The 21,142-nt window shown below is 59.5% G+C and overlaps 1 protein-coding gene and 1 long non-coding RNA gene across 7 annotated transcripts in view; one reads left to right on the plus strand and one right to left on the minus strand.

The window, feature by feature from the left end:
- Positions 1 to 16,513, minus strand: part of CASTOR2 (cytosolic arginine sensor for mTORC1 subunit 2) — a 49,799-nt gene extending 33,286 nt beyond the window's left edge. The window contains exon 1 of the mRNA XM_044234094.1: positions 16,354 to 16,513. Coding sequence (XP_044090029.1) covers positions 16,354 to 16,466 — 113 coding nt within the window. The 5' untranslated portion in view covers positions 16,467 to 16,513. The remainder of the gene's footprint in view (positions 1 to 16,353) is intronic.
- A 565-nt stretch (positions 16,514 to 17,078) lies between these two features.
- On the plus strand, positions 17,079 to 20,937 carry LOC122895816. Of its 6 annotated transcripts, none has more exons than XR_006382317.1 (3): positions 17,079 to 17,151; positions 18,817 to 19,226; positions 19,596 to 20,650. It is a non-coding gene; the product is annotated as an uncharacterized LOC122895816 (long non-coding RNA). The 6 variants fall into 6 exon arrangements; XR_006382314.1 differs by having other exon boundaries at positions 17,094 to 17,151; positions 18,007 to 19,226; XR_006382313.1 differs by lacking the exon at positions 17,079 to 17,151 and adding an exon at positions 17,385 to 17,430 and having other exon boundaries at positions 17,921 to 19,226.
- The last annotated feature ends 205 nt before the right edge of the window (positions 20,938 to 21,142 follow it).

The following is a 21,142-nucleotide window of genomic DNA, read 5'->3' on the forward strand; positions in this document are numbered from 1 at the left end:
GTCAGTCCTGTCTTTCTAGCATTCCGTCCCAAATCCATGAAATGAAATGTGAACCGAAGGTGGTCCGAGAATGAGGGAGTCCTTGCGCTACCCACCCTCCTCCACCGGGAAGGCGACACTTACCCCAGCGATGGGGGGAGCCTCCGGGAGGGGACAGGAGGGGGTGGACATGACCGCTCTGTCCCCAGACCACAGCCTGCCCCTCCTTGCTCCCCTGCACACAGCCTGCTGGGCTGATCTCTCCGGCTGCCCCGGCCACGTGGGCCCAGTGAGAACAGGGCTTTGCTTACTACCCAGATCCCCGAACTTTCTGGAACGTTCAGGCACCTGGTGGGGGGCCAGGCGTCAGTCGAAACACACCTACAGAACGCCCACTGGGGTCCAACTTCAACACGGGTGCCCCCGGGTCCCGTTCTCCCCCCACGACCCAACCTCCCCCCCGTGCCTCCCCGACGACGGTGCATTTGGTTGTGCTTGGATTAGGCCTGTCCTCGCCTCCCTGGGCTGCCCCGCGGCGACGAGGTCCAGGCCCCGAGGGCTTTCCACGGGCTTTGGGCCCAAAACTTCACTTTCATTAAAATCCTCACTTGGCGAAGGCCAGCATCCCTGGGGCCAAGTTCCGTCTGCCCAAGTCCCTGAGACAGAGGGAGGGAGACGGCAGTGACGGGGAAGAGGTGAGAAAGAGCAGGATGCGGGCAGTACCAGCCCATCTCGCAGATGAAGAAGCCGAGGCCCACGGCCAGTGGCCTGACAAGGCTGTGAGCTGGTAAGTGGACCGCATGGGCCCCGTGCGAGCGCTAAGTGGTGGTGGTGGGTGGAGTCAGGAGACCCCCTGGGCCCCAGAGCCTGGGCCCTCCACAGCACCCATGTCCTCTCTGCCCGCACAGGAGGGGGTGACCCCAGGGCTAATCGTCTTGGGCAGGAGTGAGCCCCCCGAGGCTGAAAGGGGCCAGAAGCTGCCTACTCGCTGCCCTGGGGTGGGCAGGTGTTTCTACGGGCGCCTTGTACCTGTTACCTCTGGGGAGTAGCAGGCCCCAGGGAGGGTGCTGCTCGGGGGCCCAGCCGGTCCCCGAACCTGCATCCTGGAGAGGCGAAGCGTGGGAAGGTGGCACAGCTGGGGGGCTGGTACCTGGCACGGTTTCCAACAGGACTCAGGCTCGGGGAGCGGGTGGTCCCGGGGTGGAGGGACCCAGCTTCGAGGCCGGCTGAGTGTGGGTCTGGCTCCCCTCGTTGGGGCGGCGGGGGATGGAGGGACAGCTGGCCATAGAGATGCGCAGGTACCACCCCTGGGAGCCGATACAGTCAGGGCTTTCAGCGTGCTGGCTGACTTCTGGCTGGACACTCTGGTGGTGGGCGGTGGTGGGGGCAGGTAGGGAGCGGGGAGACCCTTAAGACTCCGCAGCCCACTGGGGTCCTGTGAGCCGGCTGGAGAGGAAGATGGACAGTGACGAAGAACCAGACAGGAGGGCGGCCAGGCACCTCGGGGCCCGCACGCAGGAGCAAACACACCCGGGCGCCCCCAGAACAGAAGGTGACATCGGGGGGGCCTTCCACTCCCGGGCCGTGGGGTGACAAGGTGGGTGATCAGGCTGTGAGAGGCAGGCCCGGGACACCGGCCGGCGGTGTAGACTCGGAACCCGTCTCCGCAGGGACCGCGTGAGGACCTCGCCGGCACAGAGCCTCGGGCCCGGGGTTTGGTTTCCGGACCTCTGCGGGCACACACAGCCCCAAGCATGCAGAGGGAGGACTCGGCCCCGAGTGGTATGTTACAGCATTAACGGTCGTCAACAACAACAACAACAAAAGAGGACCGGGAACAAATGTCCGCAGCGCGTGACAAGTCAGGGATAGGAGCGTCACCTGTTCCGTGGCTCACGGCGCAACAGTTCAAATGGGGGACACGTATCTCTGCGAAGACGGATGTCGGCTGAAAAAGCCAGAGTGGGCAGGAAGCAGGGAGCGTGGTTTAATACCAATTTATGCTTAAAAAACAAACAAACAAACAAACACACAAACAAAAAACAGGGGGAAGAACAGATACGCAAGTTTATATACATCTGTCTCCCCAAGAATCCATCCCCACGAACCTCGCCGTCTGTGGGGGCAGGAACGGGACTGGAAGAGAGCTTTCGCCGGGCACCTTGGTGTATCTTTGACTCCTAATAAACTGTGAATTTATTATCCACCCCAAAATTGACAGTGAGAAAAGACAACAGAACAGTGAGATCAGGAGGCCTTCCTGGAGGAGGAGGAGGTGGGACCAGGGTGAACTGCAAAGGCAGGGAGCAAGAGGGGTGTGCTGAGAAGGTGCGGGAAGGAGGGAGCGTGGCCCGAGGCACGGCGTCAGGAGCCAGCCGTCCACCCGCACGGCGACGCCGACAGTCACTCCCTGCCCGGGGTCCAGGGCCACCTGGCCATGAGTGACGTCGGGACTGTAGAGGGGCACCCCCCCCCAGGCTGGGTGCGGCACGTCTCCGCTATCCGCCACCCGCTCATCAGGGGACACTGACCCATCCAACAGGCCAGGTGACTGCCCCTGGTGCTTTTTGCTTTCTCCCGCTTCAGGGATCCCAGGAAAAGCTGCCAGGTCATTCCCTGGGAAGCCTGGGCCCGACAGGGGTGTGGGAAACCGTAAAGCGAAGACCCGCAGGCTTCACGGGAAGACAGACGCCCGCACAAGCCTTCCTGGGGCCCAGCGGTCGCTCAGCCCCTACATGGAGACCAGAGCCCCAGGCCCAGCAAGAGAATCCCCAAACACAGCCTGTTGGGGGGGGAAAGAGCAGCTCCCAGAGCCCCAGGCCTTCCGGGGGGCACCCGAGGATTACGGCCCTGCATCGGTGGGCGCCTTGATCTTGGACTTCCAGACCCCAGCTCTGCCCACGAGACTGGTCTCTTCCGTGGGCCGCCCGGCCTGGGGCTCTTTGTTACTGCTGCCCGGCAGACAGATACAGCTGATTCAGCAGGGGTTCAAACTCACATCCATCCACACCCCGGGACAGGCCTATCGCCACCTGGCCACACCCCACCCCCTGACCACCTCTTTCTCCCTAGCCCAGACGGGTTGCTCCTGTTATTCCGTCTGCACTTCTGTATTAACATTTCGTACGTGTTACTGTGTTAAAAGGCACACACCACAAAATGTGCCGTACGGGATAAACACACTCGCATTATTACGTGGCCACCACCGCCGTCCACCCCCATGACGCTTTCCGTTTTGTGAAACTCAGACTCTGTACCCTTTAAACAGGAACTCCCCCCCCCCGCCCCAGCCCCTGGCACCCACCCCGTGGCTTTCTGTCTCCACGAATCCGACGGCTCCTGGGCCCCTCGTGTGGGGGGATCACACGGTGCCCGCCCTCCTCTGGCTGAGGGTTCCCCCGAGCGCCACGTCAAGGCTCAGGGGCCGCAGCAGGTGGCAGAGTGCCCCTCCCTTCAGAGGCCGTACAGCATTCTACTGCGGGCACAGACCACAGTTCGCTTACTCGTTCGTGGAGCCGCGGGCCGTGCGGCGCGCCCACGTTCCAGCGACGGTGAACAGGACTGCTGAGAACGCGCGTGTGCAAACAGGTCCTCAGGGTCCGTGCTCTCTGTTCTTCTGCGCAGGAGCCCGAAGTGGGGTTTGGCTAGTCCATACCGGACTCTTTCTCGCTTCCTTTTCCACCAGGCCCTTCCCCAAGCTGCCCTCATCCTGGTCTGACCTCCCCTCCCCCGGGAGCCTTCTCTGGCCCTGGCATTAGGCCAATGACTGGATCTCAACCAAGGAGTCTGAACACAGCCCTTCAGCCCCTCCCTCACACCCTCACGCCAGGCCACTCTCTCCAGCCCCCATGCTGTTCCACACGGCCCAGGCCACTGTGCTGTCCGCACATGCTGTTCCACCTTCTTGGAAGTCCCTTCCCTACTTAATGCTTCCAGCCTGGCTCAGAGCCATCTCTCCTGAAACCCTCCCCGGCACCCCCAGCCTCAGGACCTCCTCCTACCCTGTGCCTTGGGGACTTCCCCCTTTCCAGACGACAGGTGATCAGGGGTTGCAGAGCTGTGTCCCCCACCTGGCTATGCACCCGTCCAGGGATGGGGTCCGAGTCTGTGCATCCGTCCAGGGATGGGGTCCGAGTCCCCGTGGTACCAGCACTCACCACGGGCTTGGCATCAAGACTCACGTGTGAGCTGGGGGAGAAGGAGGCGGCCTCGGAAGCCTCAAGGCCAAGGGCCCACGCCAGGTGTAAGGAAATCACAGACAGGAAGAACGAACCTTCTCCACAGGCAGCCTCTCCCTTCCCCAGCCACCGTCCAAAGGGCCTGATGCCCCCTTGGGGTGACAGATGAGCCCTTGGGGGGCTGGGAAACAGCACTTTCTTACTACACGCTCACCCAGACTTCTCCCACGGGGCCTCCCTCTGTCCTTGCCCTTTGCGGGACAAGGGGCGAGACTGTGGAGGAGACCCGCCCTCTTGGGACACGCAGCAAGAACCACGGGTGATGCGAGACAACTTCCTTCTACAGGAGGAGGCAGGGGTCCTGGCTTTGGGGGACAAGCACTCCTTGGGGCCTTGACACAGGGCATTTTTCCAGTGACTTGACTTTTCCGGGACAGTCTAGTGACGCGACTGGGGTGCGAAGCAGGCCCGCAGCAGGGGTGGATGCCGTGGGCGCTGAGAGGGGCCTCATTCCTGGCCCCCACGACCACGGCTGCCCCAGACGGGGACCACGTGTGGCCCCGGGACGTGGGTGCCGGCGCCTTCTCTGTTGTTCGGCAGAAACGGCTACAGACGGTTAAACCAGGCTGATTTGGACTGAAGGGCTGGGGAGGGAAGCGGCCAGAGGGAAGCTGAGGGGTCACTGTGAAGGGCTCTCCTCCGAAGAGAATTTGGAAAAAAGCAGATAAAAAAAGACCGTGGTCTTGCTGCTTTCCAGCACGGGGTACTCCTGACTTCTGGGCCACCAGCGGGGGCTCTCGGCGCTGATGTGACACCCGGTCATTTACAGGTGACCCTGTAAGCCCTCTGGCCCCCTTGCTCCCTACGGCGACACTCTGCATGGGCAAACCGTCCCTAAAGGATCACTTAGCTCTGGGGGGGTCCTGTCTGGGGGGGAGGGTGCCAGTTCTCCCAGCAGTACACCAGGGAGGCCCCCTCCCCACCCCAGGGCTGCGCCTGCCTGGGACCAAGCAGTGGGAAGGGGAGACAAGAATCAGAGACAGGTCCCAGCTCCTGGTTCGGAGGGCAGAGGTTGGGGGGGCGGAGGTGGGCATCTCCGGTTCCTGAGTGACCTGCCCCAGCCTCACCCCTAAGGCAGTTAAGGGGGGTGGAGTCCAAAAAGTCTCCTGACTTCCCCCACCCCCATCCCCACTTGGGCCAGACCTTTTAGGCTGCACAGAACACGACTGTCTTCCACACGAGGACCCCAGGGTCAGGTGAGGGGCAGGGGACTCAGGCAGGGGAGCACGCAGGCAGACGAGAGGTTGTCCCTGTTGGGGAACAGGACACTGCAGGGGGATGGGCAGCAAGAAACAAGTAGGGGGGAGGCTTCGGGAGGCTGAGTGCAGAGGCCGGGGCCCCAAGGGCCACACTTAGCCCCAGAGTGGGTGACACACTGGCAGGCCTTGGGATCAGATATCTGGGCAGCCGCCCCCTTGCTGACGCCGGCAGTCCAGCCCCGGGCACTTCGGAGCTCGATGAACATCCGCCCGGTTCCACCAGCTTGCCTCGGGTTGGGCGCTGAGTCCTCGGCATGAAATTTCCCCGCCGTCCTCACCGCAACCAGTGACTGATGCCATGCCGCCCATTTTAAAGATGGGGACACTGAGTCCCACGTGACCTAACTGACAACTTGCCGGTGTTCACACAGCAGGTAAGCAGTGGCCTTGGACTGACCCTGGCAGGCACGTCCCCGAGAAAGGTCTGTCAGGAGTTAATGGGGAGGGGGGAGGCATGGAGTGGGGCCTGGCAGAGGACGGCCGTGGACAGGGGAGCCGGTGTGAACCCCACCACGCTCCGTGTCTGTTGTGTCACCCGGCACGTGGCACGGAGTCCTGGGCAGTGGGGTGGGCCCCTCTTCCTTCCCACGGAGCCACGGGGAGGGGACATGGTGCACAGTAGTCTCTTTAGAAAGATCTCTGGGGTTAAGCTTTGTCGTGAAGCTCACTGTACCAGTCACTGCCTCGGTGACTTCTGAGCCCCGACGGAAAAGACTGAACTCTGAGAACGAATTTCCACCCCGTCTTTCCGGCTCGAGAAAGGCAGTCGGCATGGGGTAGGAGGGACGTCCAAAGGAAGGCAGGCCTGGCGGAGCAAGGCAGAGGCCCAGGGGGCAGAGGGGAAAGTCCAGGGCAGCGTCCAGGAGGCCCCGGGCTGGTGTCAGGGGAGACCCAGCCTGGGAGGGAAAATGAACCGTACCTCGAGCATGAGCCCCGCGTTGGAGCCCCAGACACGGCCGGCCCGCACGGAGAGGGCCGGCTGACCCGTCTGCAGCCTCTCCTCGGCTCCCTCCCTGCTCGTCTCCGGGCAGCCCCCAGCTCAGGTCCGCGAGGGAGCCCACCCCCCTCCACGGACACCTCACCAGAGCCTCCGGGTGTGGCCGCCTCCTGGAGCCCACCAGTCCGGCACCCGCTGCTCAAGACCACCGCCGAGCAGCAGGCATGTGGGAGCCGCCTCCGAGGGACCCAGGAGCCACCAGGACCACACAGGAGCTTCCTCACCTCCACTCACGGTGTGCCTGTGTCAGTGACACCGAATCCCCAGAAGCTCGGGACCCAGGGGACCAGGAGGGCTCTTGGAAGGGCCTGCCCCCGGGCTGGGTGCTTGTGTGGGCCACCACTTCCCCGCAACCCTCTTTGCCCCAAACCAACAGGAGGTCCCTGAGACTGGGGTCGCCCAGAAAGGATCTCCGGGCTCCTCCCAGCACTAAGGTAACGTGGTCATGCGGGACTCTGGGGGGGGGGGGCGCTGTCCACGGTGCTGGGTTCAAGTCCCTCCACCTCAGGTATGCGAAATACCCTGTTATGTGGCACGTCGCGGGTGGAGGGCGGCCCGGGGCTCCCGCAGAACGCTACACACGGAGCCACCCCGGGACCCCGTGTGGCCACTACTCCTCGGCATACGCGCACCCAGGGGGCACGACCACACACGTCCACACCAACGCTGGCGCACACATGTCCCCGGCAGCGTGACTCACGCGAGCTCAAACGTGGACGCGATCCAAGTGACCATCTGGGGACCAACAAACAAAAGGTAGCAGAGCCAGAAAGGGAGTATTACTCAGTCGTAAAAAGGAACGGCCTCCCGCCAATGCCACGACTGGAAGGAAGCTCGGAAACATGACGGGAAGTGACAGAGGCCAGTCACACGAAGAACCACCCGGTCGGCCTGCATTTAAACGAAACGTCCGGAAGAGGCAAATCCACAGAGACAGACGGCAGCCTGGTGCCGGCACGGGCCGGGGCTGACGACTTAGTGGGTACGGATTTTTGCGTGTGATGAGAACGTTCTGGAGTTAGACTGCACAACGCTGGGGACGTCCCGGACCCACGTGAAGGGCAAGCTCGAAGCGAGCCGACGGTACGGTACGTGAACTGTGTCTCCACAAAGCTGTTACGAAGAAGACCCGACTCTTCCCTTACTGGTTTTTGGGATCTTGGAAAGGAAGTGAACTGTGTGGTGCCTCAGTGTCCCCAGAGACATGGGGCCGGTCGCTGTACACATGTGGACAGTGCTGAGGACTAAGTGGGCTGCCCCCCGGCTCACTGCCCTCCGGCCGCCACACTGCCCTTTGGTTTTCACAGGCTAAGTTCCTAGGGCCATTTTTTTTTTTTTTTTGGGTAAAACATACATGACATTAAACCATCTTAATCATTTAAAAATAACAAAGATTTTATTTTTATTTGAGAGAGAGAGTGCGTGAAATCACAAATGGGGGGGCGCAGAGGGAGAGGGAGAAGCAGACTCCCTGCTGAGCAGGGAGCCCGACCCAGAGCTCCGGCCCAGGATTCTGAGCTATCGCGACCTGAGCCGAAAGCAGACACTTCACCGACTGGGCCACCCGGGAGCCCCCATCTTGACCATTTCTAAGGGCAGAGTTCAGCGGTGCTACGTATATCACACACGGTGGTGCAGCTGATCTCAGGAACTCTTTCCGTGCTGCAGAACAGACTTAAGTAGCCACAGACAACAATGTCCCCACTCAGTCCCCCCCCGGGTCCCCCCGGCCCCTGGCATCCTACTCTCTGTGTCCACTCAAAGTATCCCCTGTAAGTGGAACCGTGAAGTCTTTGTCGTTTTGGGACTGGTTTCCTGCCGGGGCGTAAGGTCCTCAGGGTTCATCTGGGCCGTAGCAGGGGTCGGAATTGACTTCCTTCCGCAGACAGAGTAATACTGCACTGTACGTACGGACCACATTTGGCCCGTGGACAGACACGAGAGGTGTCACCTTCGGGCTACTGTGAATTCCACGGGCAGACATGTGAGTGGACCAGACAGACCCCAGGCTTTAAGCACTGATCTCAGAGGCTGGAGCACATCTAAGAGAGTCTACTTAAGGGGCATAAGGGATCTAAAGGTAAGTTTCCCCTTAAACGTTTAACTGAACACGCTCCCAGCAAACACACCCCCAACAATTAGTGTACTGTCAGCTGCTGGACATTTCCCGGGGCCTGACTGCTTGCCGGACAACCAGAATCCGACTGCTCCAGGCCCCGGTGGGGCTGGTTCCTTGTAGCACAGGTCATAATAAGGAAAAAAACCCGTTAGCCGTATGCAGGCTCCGGAAAGACCAGTTCTGTCCTTTATGACTACTCTGGTCCCACGGAAGACACATCAGTACCACAGTGCATCGGTCCCAAGGCCTGGACACACACGTGGAGTGAGGAGAGGGGACCGGTCCTTCTAGCCTATACCCCGCTGTCCAAGTGATCCAAGGAAACCACACACCCAGCCCAGGGGGGCTTCCTGGAGGAGGTGATGCTTGAACCAATTCCAAGAGTCATCTGAGCACCCGTGAGGGCTGTCAGGTCGACTACTGACTGATCACATGTTCTGGTTTGCCCTCTTGTCCAGGGTAATTATTTTTAGGGCTCCCTGTTATTCTCAACAGTGTCCCGTGGGGATGATAAATTATATGGTCCCTGTATTACCTATTGCCTAACAAATCACCCCAAAACTCAATGGCTTAGAAGAACAACAAACTCCTCTCTCTCATAGTTCCTACGGTTGAGGAATTTGGGCGCGGCTCCACTGGGCACTTGTGGCTGAGGATCTCTTACGAGGTCATGGTCAAGGTGCTGGCTAAGGCTGAGGTCACTGGAAGGCTTGCCCGGGGCAGCAGTCTGTTTTCCAGGTGGCTCGGGCACAGGCTGGCTGTCAGTGGGAGGCCTCGATCCCTCTCCACACGGCTGCTTCTGTGTCCCCAAGATATGGCAGCTGTCCCCATGGAGCCAGAGATCCGAGAGAGACAGGGAGACAGAGACAGGGAGATACGGCCAGGCAGACGCCATCTGCTTACGCCCAGAGGCCTACACCATCACCTCTGCCACCTTCCGCTCGCTGGAGGAAAGTCACTAATCCAGACCCCACTTAGAGGTAGGGGCGCCCTAGCTCTAGGAGAGAAGGGTGTCAAGGGGTTGGGGACAGTTAACAAAATCAGATATGCGCGGTGTGGACACCGGACAGAGCCAGGGAGGAGAGAAGAAATCAGATTATGGGATGTTCACAATGCCCGCTGAGAAGCAGGGGTAGTCAGAGAAGGGCTATGAGCAAAGCAGAGCAAACCATGTCGTCCGCCCCAGCACCAAACTCTAGTGGGGCGAGCGGAAGCCGTGCCCAGCTGTCCCTTTCCTCCGGGTCTTTGGGGCCTTCACCCCCCGTCTCTGGTGGGGAACGCACCTTTCCTTCCCACTGGGTGGAGGGTCCGTGTGTGTTCCCCGCTGGGCCCGGCCTAGAGCAGGTGCATCGTGCAGGGTTTCTGCGTGGACAGCCAAGCCCCAAGCTGGGCTCACACCGGGGCTCAGCCTGGGGCTCTCCACCCGCACCCTCCCCAGCCCCAAGTGTGCGCGCCCACTCCTGCTGCCCGCCGGACCGGTCTTCCTTCATCCCCAGCACCGCCGCCCCCGGACGTCTTCCCATTCCACCTAGACTCGGCTCACACGCTGCCACCTCCTCTGGGAAGCCTTACGCGCTTGCAGGCACTTGCAGAGGCCCAAGCGACCTGTGTCCCCAGGTAGGTTCCTGGAGGGCCTCGAAAGAACCTCCCCTTGCTAGAATCAGCGTATGAGGGTGCAGAGCCGTAAAGCCCCCTAACCCTGGGCTTCTCCGACGCGGCCCTGGCCTTGGCCAGCTTAACTAGGGCCCCTGCTCTCGGCAAGCGCCGGGTGGGGGGGAGAGTGGACCAGGCTCTGTGGAAGTGCTTGTCCGTCTCACAAAGTCCTCGCAAGAGGCCAGGCAGCAGGCACGATCGTTATCTGTTTCAGAGGCAAGGAAGTGACAGCCCAGCTAAATCAAGCAGCTGGCCCGAGGTCGCACGGGGCGGCGCCAGGATTCTGCCCCAGGGCCCGGGTGCTGGGGCCTCTCACCGTGGCCACTGGCCCGCGTCTTTCCCTAAACCGCGGTCAAGCCGGGTGCAAGCTGGGTGGGGGGTGGGGGGTGGGGCTCAGCCCCGCGCACTCAGGAAACCGATGGACTTTGGATGGACTGTTGGCGATTCTGAGCTTTTCCCCCCATAAACGGGTCTGAAGTCTTGAGCGCTCGCTGAGGCTTGCTGGCAAGATTTCCCGCAGGCGACAACACGCCCGCCCGACCCGGGCCACGAGGCACCAGGGACCAGGCAGGCTGTGGGTCTCTGTGGGCGTGTGCGTCCCTCACACTCACCGAGATGCTTTCTTGGCCAACCAAATGAGATGGATTTTCTTTCTAGAGTGGACTTAAAGATAATAGCATTTTACTGGCAAAAAAAAAAAAAAAAAAAAAAAAAGTGTGTTGCAGGTTCCTGCAACCTGGACGGACTCCGGGATAATGATCTTGCCCCGTCCCCCTTCATGGTGACGGCCGAGCTCTCAGCAATGCCTCTGCTATGTGGCCCCTGGGGCAACCAAGCTGGTGGGCTCCTAGGCCTGGCTGAGTGGTCCCTGGGACACTTTTTTGTTTGTTTGTTTGTTTTAAGATGATCTTTATTCATGTGGGAAAGAAAGAGACAGAGCAAGCACAAGTGGAGGGAGAGGCAGACGGGGAAGCAGGCTCCCCGCTCAGCAAGGAGGCAGATGCGGGGCTCCATCCCAGAACCCTGAGATCATGACCTGAACGGAAGGCAGACGCTTAACCATCTGTGGTGCCAAGGTGCCCACCAGGACAGGTCTTACCGCCTTAATTCCTGGGTTCAAATCCCAGCTCTGCCACTTCGGTGTGCCCCGGGGCACTCAAGTTCCTCGCTGTCCTTATCTGTAAAATGGGAACATCCCAGCTCCAGCGTGGCATTGGCCTCGCTGTTACTCTACACTCACTATCGGTGGCCAGCGTGCTCCAGTTTCGCCTTGGACGGCTGCAGGGACTGACTCTGAGTCCCACAAGAGTAGCAGGAGCTTCTGCCTGCCCCTGCCCCGCCTCCCCCCGCGAGCCCCCAGGCAGCAGCTCCCCCTCCTCACCCCCTGCAGCAGTGGGTCCTGATTGGTCTGTGATGGTCTCATTCCCTGAGCCAGGGATTGGTGCAGGCCTGTCCATGTGACCCGGTGCTGCTCAATGAGACGAAGTCTGTGCAGGAGTGGGGTGTGCTCCTGGAGAGGTTTCTGAGACACTCTGAAGGCAAGGAGCCTTTCCCAACACTGGGTTTCCGACCCACGGCCAATAAAGCTTACAGCGGTCCAGGGCCATTCCAGAGGGAGCCGCACTGCCATGCCAAGGATGGCCAAACACAGACAGGAAGCCCTGGGTCCTTAAGGACATCAGCAAGCCTTTAGGTTACCACACTTTGAGCACCTGACTCACAGCCTCTTTTCACACAAACCTATCAAACTTAGCCAGCAAAGTGAAGGGTTTTTGGTATTTGCAACCCAAAGCATCCTGCTGATATCCTGGGGTTGGTCTCATTTCCTCTGCTTGAGATTAAGCCCATCAGACGGGAGAAGGGTCTGAGCTCAGCCTGTGCACTCAGGGAAGACTTCCTGGAGGAGGTGAAATGGAATCCAAAAGAATGAGCAGGCCAATAAAGGGAGCAGGGCAAAGGGTAACATTCCAGGCAGCCAGAACAAAGGCCTGAGTTTGCGGACACCATAGTGTGTCTGTATATGTGTGTGTCTGTGTGTCCACGTGTGTGCACGCAGGTGAGACAGTCTGTGTGGCTGGGAGCCGGGAGAGGTGAGGCTGGAGAGCCAGAGGTGGGGTGGGCTGTGGGGGGGCCCCTCAGCCAGGCTACAGACCCTCAGGCTATCACAAGGGCAGAGGACAGGTTCTGTGGGCGGCCTTGATTTTGTTCGCCCACGGTCTCGCCCTCCGGCTTTGTGCCTAGAATAAGTGGGCTCCGTGGGTCCAGCCGTACCCAAACGCTGCGCTGAACCTGGCGTAGGGGCAGGGGCGCCGGGCCCAGCTTCTCCAGGTGCGCTGCTGCCCACCGTGCCTCTTCCAGCCCCCAGGGCGCTCACAGGAGGCCCTGGCTGAAATCTGGGTCACTCCACGCACGAGTCGGACATCTATCAAACGGGCGGTTACTAAGTACCGACAAAGCAGCGTGCTAAGCGCGGCGGAGAAAGGACCTGGTTCAAATCCCAATTCTGTCTCTTCCCAGCTGGGTGACCTTGAGCAAGACACCTTCCTTCTCCAAACCCGGCAACTTTGCCTCTTTGTGGGAGATGTGAAATCAACGGGTGGCTCGCTTCTCTCCGGGGCTGGCCGGGCATGGGCGTAAGCAGTGGGTAAAACAAGGCTCAGAAAGCTTCCTGGGGGTGAGGCTTCCCACCTGGGTCTGACAATGAGAGGCCGACAATACGCTGTGACAGACAGCTGAGCTGTGGCAGACAGCTGAGCAGCGATGAGAGGTTCTGGGGAGGGAGCATCTGAGCGGGGCGGCGAGTCAGTAGGTGAGATGGGCCGGGCGTTCTTGGAGGGAAAAGGTCCACAGAGGCAGGACGGAAAGGACACAGAAAGCCTAGAGCCTCCGGTCTGTGTCCCCGAAGCCTTTAGAACTGTGTGCTGCCCACAGAAGAGCTGGACGGACTGCTGAATACGGGCGTCGTTTGAACCTGTAATAGCAAATCTCTGAGCTGAAGCCAGAAGATGCGGATTCAAAACCCTCGCCTCTCCCGCTCACCGTGTGACCTTGAGCAAGTCATTTCACCTTTGAGCCCCAACCTCCTTCTTTGCAAATGGGTATTAAACCCACTTCACAGAGCTGTGCGGCGGTGTGTGTGGGATCTACGAGCAGGATCCCCTTTCCCACCTAGCTAATTCCTATTTTAAAGCCCTAAGATCCAGTGCCGCCCCTCCAGGAAGCTTCCCAGGCTCCCTCAGGCAATGGCAATCCCCCAGACCTGTCTGCAACCCCAGCTGAGGGGCATCTTAGCATGGCTCAGACTCGGCTGCACTCTCACACGGACGGAGCACCTTCCCATGCCTCGTCCTTCCCCAAAGCTCCACCCAGATGGACACAAGAAGGAAAAAGTGATTCAGTCTGCTGGGGGCGAAGCAAAGGGCAGGGGGTTCCGGCAAGGTTCAGGGGTGATATCAGTAGATCTTGAAGGGTGAAGAGAAACTGACTGGGAGAGGGACCTGCTTCCAGGCAGAATCAGAAGTCCAAAAGCACAGGGGTGTGAAGGGAAAGTTAAGTAAACTGTGGCTCACCAGAGTCTCTGCCTTGAGTGGCTGACGAGGATTCCTGGTCTAGATTCCACCGGGCCTCAGACGCCACGCCAAGGATGCGACCCTACAGGATGCAGCTGAAAACGTGTGACCCAGCAGCACAGGGACACTGAGGGGTGTGTGTGTGTGTGTGTGTGTGTGTGTGTGTGTTATGCACTGGCCCCTGGGCTAGCCTGAGCTAAACTTAGGTCGGGGGTGGGGTGGGGAAAGTGACAGGGCTATGGGCCACCACTGGTGGGGGAACCAAACAGGAGCAAAAGTTCGCCCTGGAGGACTGACTGATCAAAATGCTCCAGGAGTACATCCACACTCGACTACCCCTCGCTAAAAAGCCAGCGTCCACAAGCACCGCATGCTACGCAAGGCAGCCCTGTGAGATTGGGCGGGGAGGGGGGGTCTTCATGGCAGGGGGACAGAGTTGGGGCCCGGAGGAAAGGGACCCTGCCACAGTCACGCAGGCAATGCGGGGCTGGCCACAACCTGAGGACAGCGGCCCGGCCCCGGGGTGCGGGGGAGGCCTTCAGCTGTGGGCCGAATGTGCTCAGTGCCTTCCAGAGCCAGACCCTGGAGACAAGGAGGTGACCTTTGATCTCTGAGTCATCTTGAGCTTGGACTGGACACCTGGGCCACAGACCCGTGGCCTCCAGTAGGGGAGAGAGAAAGGGGAACTCAATGAAGGGTAGGTTTCCCGCGGTCAGGAAGGGCAGCAGGGGCTCACCACTCCCCCCCACCCCGCCGGCCCCTGACACCCCCCACGTCTATCTGTCATGTCAGTCTCCTAAACTGGGCCCTGGGGTGGATGCTGGAAGAGGGCCAGTCCCTAGACAAAGGTTGAGGGGCAGAGGGAGTGGCTCTTTGCTGCCTTTCTAAGAAGCCCCCAGATGCCCCCTCCTCCCAGCACCCAGGCCCCAGCCGCAGTCTGAGTCATCCTCTCTGTTTGAATGGTAGCGACAAATCAGCCAGGGGGCTGCCTGGGGCCGAGGGCCCAGGGTTGGGAAAACAAGGCCGGTTTCTCTTACCTCCAACCTCGGAAGCTCCAGACAGGCTAGGGGGTGGTGGGCAGAGGGCAGGTGGAGGCGGGATGTAGGGGGTGTCAACGGAGGCGGGGGGAGTGGGGGGGGTCGGGGGAAGTGGGGAGGGAAAGGTTCAGAATTTGAGCTGCCGGCTTTTGTTTTCAAATGACCTGTTTAATAATTACCTTTGCAATCAAAGAAGCCAGGGCTCGGGGGAAGGAGAGGGTTTCAACCCTCCATACCCCACGGAGCAGCCGGAGAAGAAAGTAAACAAGATGCCACCAGCGGCTCTCCGCGCAAACAATGGCGGGACCGAGCTGCCCGCTCAGACACACACATCAAAGTGAGATTTCCAGGCAAGAACTTTAACAGGCAGAGAAGAAGCTGGGACCGGATCATTTCCCTGCATCGCCAGAGCTTCCCGGAGCTCTGAGCCCAAGGGGGGCAGCCGAAGGGGGCCGTCATTTCAACCTTAACCTTGACCTGGAATATGTTCATTCACTTTGCAGCCGGGGAGAACCCCCCTCGGCCCCCACCCTGGAAAAAAAACCCAACCAGCAACAACTTCACCCTTTGACGGGTCACAGTGCCATGATGGACAAACAAGGGATTTAAGTTACAGCGGCCAGCTCGGGCTCACACTCCTCTGGGCTCCTTCAAAAACACACCCCACCCCAGGCATCCCCGGCGAGGGGGGGGGTGCTCACAAAGTCAGAGCCTGCCCTGGCAGTGGGAAAATCCAACTTGGGTTTTTTTTTTTTAAAGGTGGTTGCTGCTTCCCCAATCTCTCAAGGCCTTCAACTATTTTCCCCCTGCAGCATCCAAGCCCAGCCTCGAGGCTGAGCCATAAACACGCCTGCTCCTCCCCCTTCCACGGTTCGGCAACACCCCCCCCCCAACTTCCCCACCTTCCCGGACCTGGAGGAGAAAGCAGCACCGCGACCCTCTCCCCGCAGCCCCTCCCGGGCCCTCCCCCGGCCCCCCGCGCCGTCCGCAACCCTCGCGGGCACCTCGCGATAAACACCCACTAATGATTTTAGGATTTTCGGCTCCGGGTAGCCGCGCTCAGCAGAATCCCTCCCCCGGCCCCGGCGCCGGGGGCCGGCCCAGCCGAGGCCTTGGGGGATGGGGGCGTTAGTGTGTGTTTGCCACGGCCGCGTCCTCACACCTGTTTTTCATTCATTCGTTCGTTCGTTCATTCATTCCCGGGCTCGTCCCTGCGGCCTCCCCCCGGCCCTCCGGATCTCGGGGAGGGGATGGGCGGGAGGGGACCGAGATGGGGGTGGGGGGGGAGAGACAGCGGCGGGGGTGCACCGCGCGCGGGGAGGGGGGCGGCCCGGGGCGCGGGGACCCCGCTCGAGGGCAGGCCCGGCGGCTTCGCCGACGGCGGGCGGGCGGCGGGGCGGGGGCGCTCCCCGGGGGCTCGAAGTTGTTCCCCGCGGCCCGGCGGCCGCCCGGGTGCGCCCCTTTGTCTGCGCCCGGCCGGCGCCGCGTCCCCGCGCGCTCACCTGGTCTTGGAGGACAGGAAGGCAAGTTTGATGAGGCCGTAGGTGAAGAGCGGGATGCTCTCCTTGGCGACGCTGGCAACTTGCAGCCGGTGCTCCAGGATGTGGAGTTCCATCGTCCGCCCGCGCTCCGCGCTCCGCCGCGGCTCATCGGCGGGGGGCGAGCCGCGGCCCCCGCCCCCTGCGCGCCCGGCCGCACCGAGCGCCGCGGCCGGCCGGCCCCGGGGGAGGACCGGGAGCTCGGCGCCGGGCGGCCCCGGGGCGGACAAAGGGGAGGCCCGCCGAGCCGCGAGGGGCCGCGGGCGGCGGGCGGGCGGGCGGCGGGCGGGCGGCGGGCGAGGGCGGCAGCGCTGGCGGAGCGGCGGCGCGCGGCGCCCGGCGCGGGGAGCAGCTGGTGCTCGCTGTAACAAACAACTTGCCACTCAAACGCCGGCCCGCTGCGCACGCGCGGCCGCCGCGGGGCCTGCCGGGACTTGTAGTCGCGCGCGGCCGGGGCGGCGGGGGCGGGGCGGCGGCGCGTGGGGGCCGTTCGGGCGCCGGGGGAAGGCGGGACCGCGCGCGCCTGCGGGGCCGCGGGGAGCCGGGGGGTGCGGGTGCGCCGGGGCGGGGGGGCCCGGCTGGGGCCTAGCTGGCTGCGAGCTCTTCCCCCCCCGCCCCCGAGGTCGGGGCCGCGCGCTCCGGGGTTCGCAGCTCCCGCGCCGGGGTCGGGGGGAGGAGGCCCGGGTCCGGGAGGGGCGAGATGTGGAGAACCGGTGGTCAGAGCGCACGGAAGCCGCGCAGACTCGGGGGCCGCGGTCAGAGGTGGGGCCCACGGCGTTTGGCGGGGGGGGGCACGGGGGCCGTTCCCGGAGGAAGGGTCCTGCAGGCTGGGCGCTGACGGGTGCACGGGAGCTCGCCCCGGAGGGGGGCGGGGCGCGGCCCGGGGCCTTCCAGGCAGAAGGAACAGCGTGTCCGGAGCACAGAAGCGTGAAAGCCCCCGCCGAGCGCTGTTTGGCTTTGCTGGAGCGGAAAATGGGAGGGACGAGAGGCGAGAGATAAGGCAGGCGTCGTCTCCAGGAGTCCGGTCGAGAGGGGTCATGGGTGCGGATCTAATGAGGCGGCTGTGGGGCCCGCGCGGGAGCGGGGGACGGGGACCGTGACGGCCGAATTAGTGAGCAGTCGGCCGCAGTCCGAGGGGTCGTTCCCACCCCGGGGCCCCTGTGCGGTGACCGTGGCCTGCGGCGCATCCCCGTCGTGGCCGGCTGGTTGGGAGATGGCCTAGGTTAAGGTCGCCGGTGCTTCTCCCGTTGGCAGAGTGACCTGGGGACAGGGCAGGCCGTCAAGGCTCTCTCTGGGGGAAAACTCCAGCGATGCCCTCCCACAAGCGCTCCCCAGGCTGGCCTCTGATAGGTAGGAACATAGGAGGCTCCCTCATTTCCACAAAGGGGTGTGAAACCAGCAATCTGGGAGCTCCTCCAGTGGGCTGATCCCCTTCCCGCTTTGTTTTCACTGAAGAATTTATCACCCTATAATAAAGAATATATTTACTTTTTGTTTTGTTTTTGTTGGTTTGTCTGTCTCCCTCTTGTAGAATCTCACCTCCATGAAGGCATTGACTTTTATCTGTTCTCTGCTTTATTCCCACTGCTTGCGATGTGGCTGGCCTGTGAGGCACAGGCGTTTCAGTATTCATGGAGTGCGCAAGTGCAAAACCTATTCTTTGAGGGTCTTAGGGGTCTACGAGGCCCAAATGGAAATGCGCGTTCAGGGCCCAGGCAAGTAATTGAGACGTGTGAACCAGTTGGGTATCAGACAGTCCTAAGTAGAACAGGGGAAGGGAAGCCTGCTTGAAGGCATCACATTCTATTAAAAACAACAACAACAAAAAAAACCCCACAAAACCACCAACAGAGGAAAGCAAGCACTTGAATCTAAAGGTAGGACATGGTCTGCGTTCTGACTTCTGCACTGGATGGCCTCAGTCAGTGTTTTTTTGAATCTGTAGGTTAAGACCCACGAGCGGATGGGGAAATCAGTCCAGCAGGACCGACTAGCATTAAAGACCAAACAAAACAAGAATAGAAAACGGCACGGGGCCTTGCACGTTGCAAGGCTAGGTTACTGTGTTTTCCAAGTCGCAGGAAACTGGAATTTTGGCCTGCGTGTCCACGTGCGAACCTCCCTGCAGAGGTGTTTCTTACTGTGGTCTTACTCGAAAGCAGCTGACAGTTCTGCGGGTTTTCTGGTCAAGCCAGACCATCATAACATTTGCAATTTTGATGGTATGGCTTTGCGTTGCAGAATCGCTTCTGTTCAGCGGTATTTGTGATTTTAGTTTTTGGGAGATGACTACAGAAATCAGTGTTGATCTGTTAGAGAGACTGTCCTGTGGGCTGCCAAGTCCAGGGGATGTTTTCGGGCTGGGACTAGGGTGAGACAAGGCACCCTTGATGTCATGGTCTTCACTCCTCTCCCTTGATTCCTTAGCGCTGTGCCCTTCTGGTGCCCCTCTGGTTCTTCCACTTGCCAGCTGTGGTTTCTTCTCTGCCCAGCCCTACAATGAAAGGAGGCCTCCGTGATGTTCCTTCCTGCAGAGTAGTTTTGCCAGAATGGCTGCCAGTGAATCATGCCTTCCGGTAAGTCGTTCCACTTTGACTCTGGGTTTGGCTCTAGGACCTTTTTGGCCAATGTGCTTGATAAGTCCTATACAGTGGGACTCGCCCTCTTGGAATGCTGCCCTGAGACCACCGTGCTGTGGAGAAGTCCGGATGAAAGACCACAGGGAAGGAAGGGCCTGAGTGTAGGCCTGCTCTTCCTGGCCTACGGCTGGCCTCAACTACCCGACATGTCCCTCTTGGACCTTCCTGCTCGCTGTCCAGATGAATGCGACATCCCGAGTAAGCCGGCTGACCAGAAGAGCAATTAGTCAGCCAACCTGTAGAAAAATAACGAATAGTCATTTTTAGCCATTAAAATTTGGAGTGGTTCATTATATAGCAATAGATAATTCAACCCTCATCTTCTCTCACTCTGGGTGGACTTAGTCTCTGGCTTTGATATGTTGATGGTCCCCAGATTGATAGTCCCCCGTAAGAATGTGTTCCAGAGGCCCTGACTGATGCGTCTGGCTTCCTAGCGGTTGGCTACCCCCTTCTGAACATTGACAGGCTCTGCCAACCCAACCTGTTTGAACCTGACCTCATTGTCTGACCCACCTCTGACCTTCCCCTTCTGCTCTTCCTCCTGGAATCCCTGTCTTGATGAAGGGCACCAGACCTGTTTTCTCAAGTTACCAACCTGGTGTGGCACCATTTTCCAAGATGGCGGCAGTATGGTCTTCCACCCTCCGTGTTCTTCTGGCAACATGCCAATCAGGAGGTGAGTCTATGTTGTCTCCCCTTGAATTTGAGCAGGACTCAACTGTGATCATGACCGGAGCCAAAATCAGAGTGGAACGCTTAACCGGTGAGCCACCTGGGTGCCTCTCCACCCCCACCCCAACCTCTATATCTGAACAATCACCAAGTCCTAATGATTTTATAGACCATATATCTCTAATCCAGCATCCTTCTCGACTATGGCCACCACGATCCCATGTCAGAGCATGACTCCCCTGTCCTGAAGGTCCTAATGCCCCTTCTATCTATCTCTCATTCCCAGGGGAGCTGTTCTACTCTGTGACCCTATCCTCCTGTAACAACACTGCCTAATGTCCTTTAAGGCCCAGGAGGAAACCACAGTTCTCTTAAGAAAACCAAGCTCAGATCCTCCACAGCTGGTCTTATGTAAAAGGAAAACGCTTCCTGGTCCTAGAGCAATTTTCAATATGGTAGCCATTAACCACATATGGCTCTTGGGCAGTTGAAATGTGGCTAGTGCCATGAGGCTGTGATGTCTTAATTTCAGTTTATTTTAATTTAAATTAAAGAACTGCTACTCAATTCTGTTATTAGAAAATATTCACGGGGCTCCTGGCTGGCTCAGTGGGGAGAGCGTGCAACTCTTGATCTTGGGGTCGTGATTTCGAGCCCCATGTTGGGTGTAGAGATGACTTAAATGAATAAACATTAAAAAAAAAAAAAAGAGTTCAAGTGTGTTTGGAATAGCGTGCTTAACTGTGCTCTTTTCTTGGGGACCGAGGAGGATTTCAGGATGCGGGATAAACCAGGACACGTTGATCACACGACTATGAAACAACTTGGTTATGGAAATTTGTGAAATCTAAAACCCAGATCAAGAATTGTAGGTGAGGTTAAAGCCTCTGCCTTCGGCTCAGGTCATGATCCCAGAATCCTGGGATAGAGCCCCACGTCGGGCTCTCTGCTCTGCAGGGAGCCTGCTTCCTCCTCTCTCTCTCTGCCTGCCTCTCTGCCTACTTGTGATCTCTGTCTGTCAAATAAATAAATAAAATCTTTAAAAAAAAAAAAAAAAGAATTGTAGGTGAAAGTTAAGCATCCAAATGGTGATGTACAATAAAATAAAGTATACCCTGACTTTCCAAGACTTGGCATTAAAAAAAGAATGCAAAATATCTCAATTTTTTAATATCGATTGCATGTTGAAATAATAGTATTTTAGATATTGGGTTAAATAAAATATATCATTAAATTGATTTCGTCCATTCCTTTTTCATTTTTTTAAAACTTCCAAAGACCATATGGCTTGCATTATATTTTCTTGGACGGGGCTTTTCTAGCTCAGTGGCTCTTAGGCTGTGTTTAGCGTCAGAATCATGGGAGGTAGAAATACCCAGGCTCAGGCCATCTCCTGCTTCAACGAGCCTGGGTCTCTGTTCTTTATCGACCCCCAGGCC

This window comes from Neovison vison, chromosome 14 (assembly GCF_020171115.1).
Source record: "Neovison vison isolate M4711 chromosome 14, ASM_NN_V1, whole genome shotgun sequence".
Classification (NCBI taxonomy): domain Eukaryota; kingdom Metazoa; phylum Chordata; class Mammalia; order Carnivora; family Mustelidae; genus Neogale; species Neogale vison.